Raw genomic sequence first — 2,344 nt, forward strand, 5'->3', positions numbered from 1 at the left:
AAGTGCATTAAACAGAGAAAACCCAAACAAGTTATTCAAAGGAACAGTTATGGGAAACCTTGGACTTGAAAAACACATATAAGCAGTCTGAGGTCAGGTTAGTTGAAGCTGGCTTGCACTTGTGTGATTGTTGTGCAACAGTGTGCTACTTCTGCCTAATAGACACATTACTGTTGAGGAAAAAGGAAATACAGGTGAAAGTAAGTCTTTCATCTTTTGTGTTCATTATCTTGCATAACAGTACTGCTGCACACAACAGGGTTTCATTCAAAAGAAAAGGATTTTTGAGGACAACCATACTTTTCTGCAATACACTAGAAATCCATGCATTTTGAAAATGAACAATTCTGCGGTGAGCTGGTAGACTTTTGATTTCATGTACTTACCCTTAACGTCTTCAGCAGTGACAGAGAAAACATGTTTGTGATGGTTGAACTCTTGGGAAAAAATGAAAAGTTCCAAAGTGCAAAGAGTGTGAGGGCAGATCGTACCGGATCAGTCAGGAGCATGCGCGCTCTCCCTCGCTGATAAAAGCGACTACTTAAGTAAATAATGGGTTTCATCGCTCAGGTTTTTAAGAAAAACTTCTGTGGAAATTTACAAGCATACAATAGTTTGAAAAAATAGCTTAAAAGGAGTCTAAAATAAAAATTGAGATAATTATGCTCTCAAATATGTACAGTTTGTTTTATCAGTGAGCTGAAAATCTGTTTGTAACAAAAGAATTCTGTGGTGTGTTTTATTAATTTATGTTGGAAAGCAGCAAGAAGCTCCTGTTTCTAGTACTGAGGAGTTTTTGTGTAAATTTAGTAAGCTCTCTGTGTTTTTAGGCTCAATCCAAACGCTCCAGCTGGCTCCTTTGACCAAATCCTCACATGCAGTGTGGAGTAGGGACAAATGTCCTCCAGAGTCAGTTGTGTATGGCTGATTGTCTTTTGTGGCTCCAGGATAAACTGTGAAACTGTTATTAAGCTCAAATGTTTAGATTTTTGTGATCACATCGTTAAAGTTCAATGTTTGTGTTGTAATTGTCCCAAATCCGTGTCAAAACTTCAAAATGTTCTTGTTTCGTAAAACACAATTCAAGCTGATCTTGATTCTGCCGAATCTAAAAGTTGTGATCCGGACAAACTTTCTGCACCAGCCTGTAGTCCGTGCCCTTGAAGGCGATGAAGATGCATATAACTTTGAACGGTTTGGCACAGATCCAGGCTGCTTGCGACTGGGTGTTCTCCGAGTAGCAGGTCTGTCCTGGGTCATACATGCAGGGCTTGGTCTTCTTGGACCGGTTGGTCCTCTGGTACTCCACACGGCAGTTGAGCTCGGTCACCGTCATCATGTCCTGCTGAAGTTTCTGCTCCTCAGTGGGAGTTGACCTGGTGGACTGAGACTGGTTTGGGAACTGGGTTGTCATTTCTGGAAACGGAACAGAGCTTTTGCTGTGGCTGTTCAGGGGTGCACCATCCAGAAGTTCCCATCCTACAGCTTTAGAGGGCGGGACGATGCTCACTGATATGTTCCCCAGGCTAGAGGAATTATGACGGAAGTAGACACTGAACGTGCCATTGATGTGGTCTACAATCTTTCCTGTAACCAGGAGGCTGAATTTCACTGTTTTTACATTGAAGTAGAAGTCTCCCCAGCCCAGGATTTTCTTGGCCTTGGGAGGTGTTTTTGCTGGAGATTTCGCTTTTGGAGGGTTGCGGTACAAATACTGATCAGGCGCTTGTGAGAAGTTCTGAGGCCAGCCGTTGGAGCCGTACACAGATGTTTTGTGTTTGGTAGGGATGATTTCTAAGTCTTTTGAAATGTGTTTTCCCTTTAACGCCACTGCTTTCACATCGTCGCTCTCTGTCTCCTCCTGCTTCCACTGTTCACTCCCAACACCAAGAGGCTTGGACGTCTCCTGCACCTACAGACAGGAGAAAGGTCAATTGATTGGAGAAAATATTAGTTTACCCTGATATTCTTATGAAAGTAAATCCAGAAAACTCTAAATTACAGTAGGGGTTAAAAAGTATTTGTCAGTCACAGATTCTGGAAAACAATGAGAGACGTCTGTAAAATTCATCATAGATATACTTGGACTGCGAGAAACAAAGTAGAACAAAAATCCCGGAAACCCAATTGTATGATTTGAATTTGTTTGTATAATGGTGCAGAAAGGAAAACATAACATTGTTACAGATTTAAATCCTGCAGTGCTCCATGCCAACTGCTTAAACGAACACGTTTAGACCCATCTGAAACTCTCAAGAAACCATCTGGATGATCCAGACGAGGATTGGGAGAAAATAAATTTGGTAAGATGGTAAATTTGGGGGGATAAGAATGCTGAGTTGCA

The 2,344-nt window shown here is 41.6% G+C and overlaps 2 protein-coding genes across 2 annotated transcripts in view; both read right to left on the minus strand.

The window, feature by feature from the left end:
• The window catches only part of LOC112159621 (serine hydroxymethyltransferase, mitochondrial), a 10,836-nt gene extending 9,742 nt beyond the window's left edge, over positions 1-1,094 (minus strand). The window contains exon 1 of the mRNA XM_024293817.2: positions 387-1,094. Coding sequence (XP_024149585.1) covers positions 387-563 — 177 coding nt within the window. The 5' untranslated portion in view covers positions 564-1,094. The remainder of the gene's footprint in view (positions 1-386) is intronic.
• Positions 1,095-1,108: 14 nt separating this feature from the next.
• LOC112159821 (neurexophilin-4) lies at positions 1,109-2,071 on the minus strand. Its single transcript, XM_036213015.1, has 2 exons — positions 2,033-2,071; positions 1,109-1,912 (listed from the first exon to the last, which is right to left on the minus strand). Exons 1-2 carry the CDS (start codon positions 2,069-2,071, stop codon positions 1,109-1,111), a joined length of 843 nt encoding a protein of 280 aa, XP_036068908.1.
• Between the last annotated feature and the right edge of the window lie 273 nt (positions 2,072-2,344).

This window comes from Oryzias melastigma, linkage group LG7 (assembly GCF_002922805.2).
Source record: "Oryzias melastigma strain HK-1 linkage group LG7, ASM292280v2, whole genome shotgun sequence".
NCBI classification, from domain to species: Eukaryota; Metazoa; Chordata; class Actinopteri; order Beloniformes; family Adrianichthyidae; genus Oryzias; species Oryzias melastigma.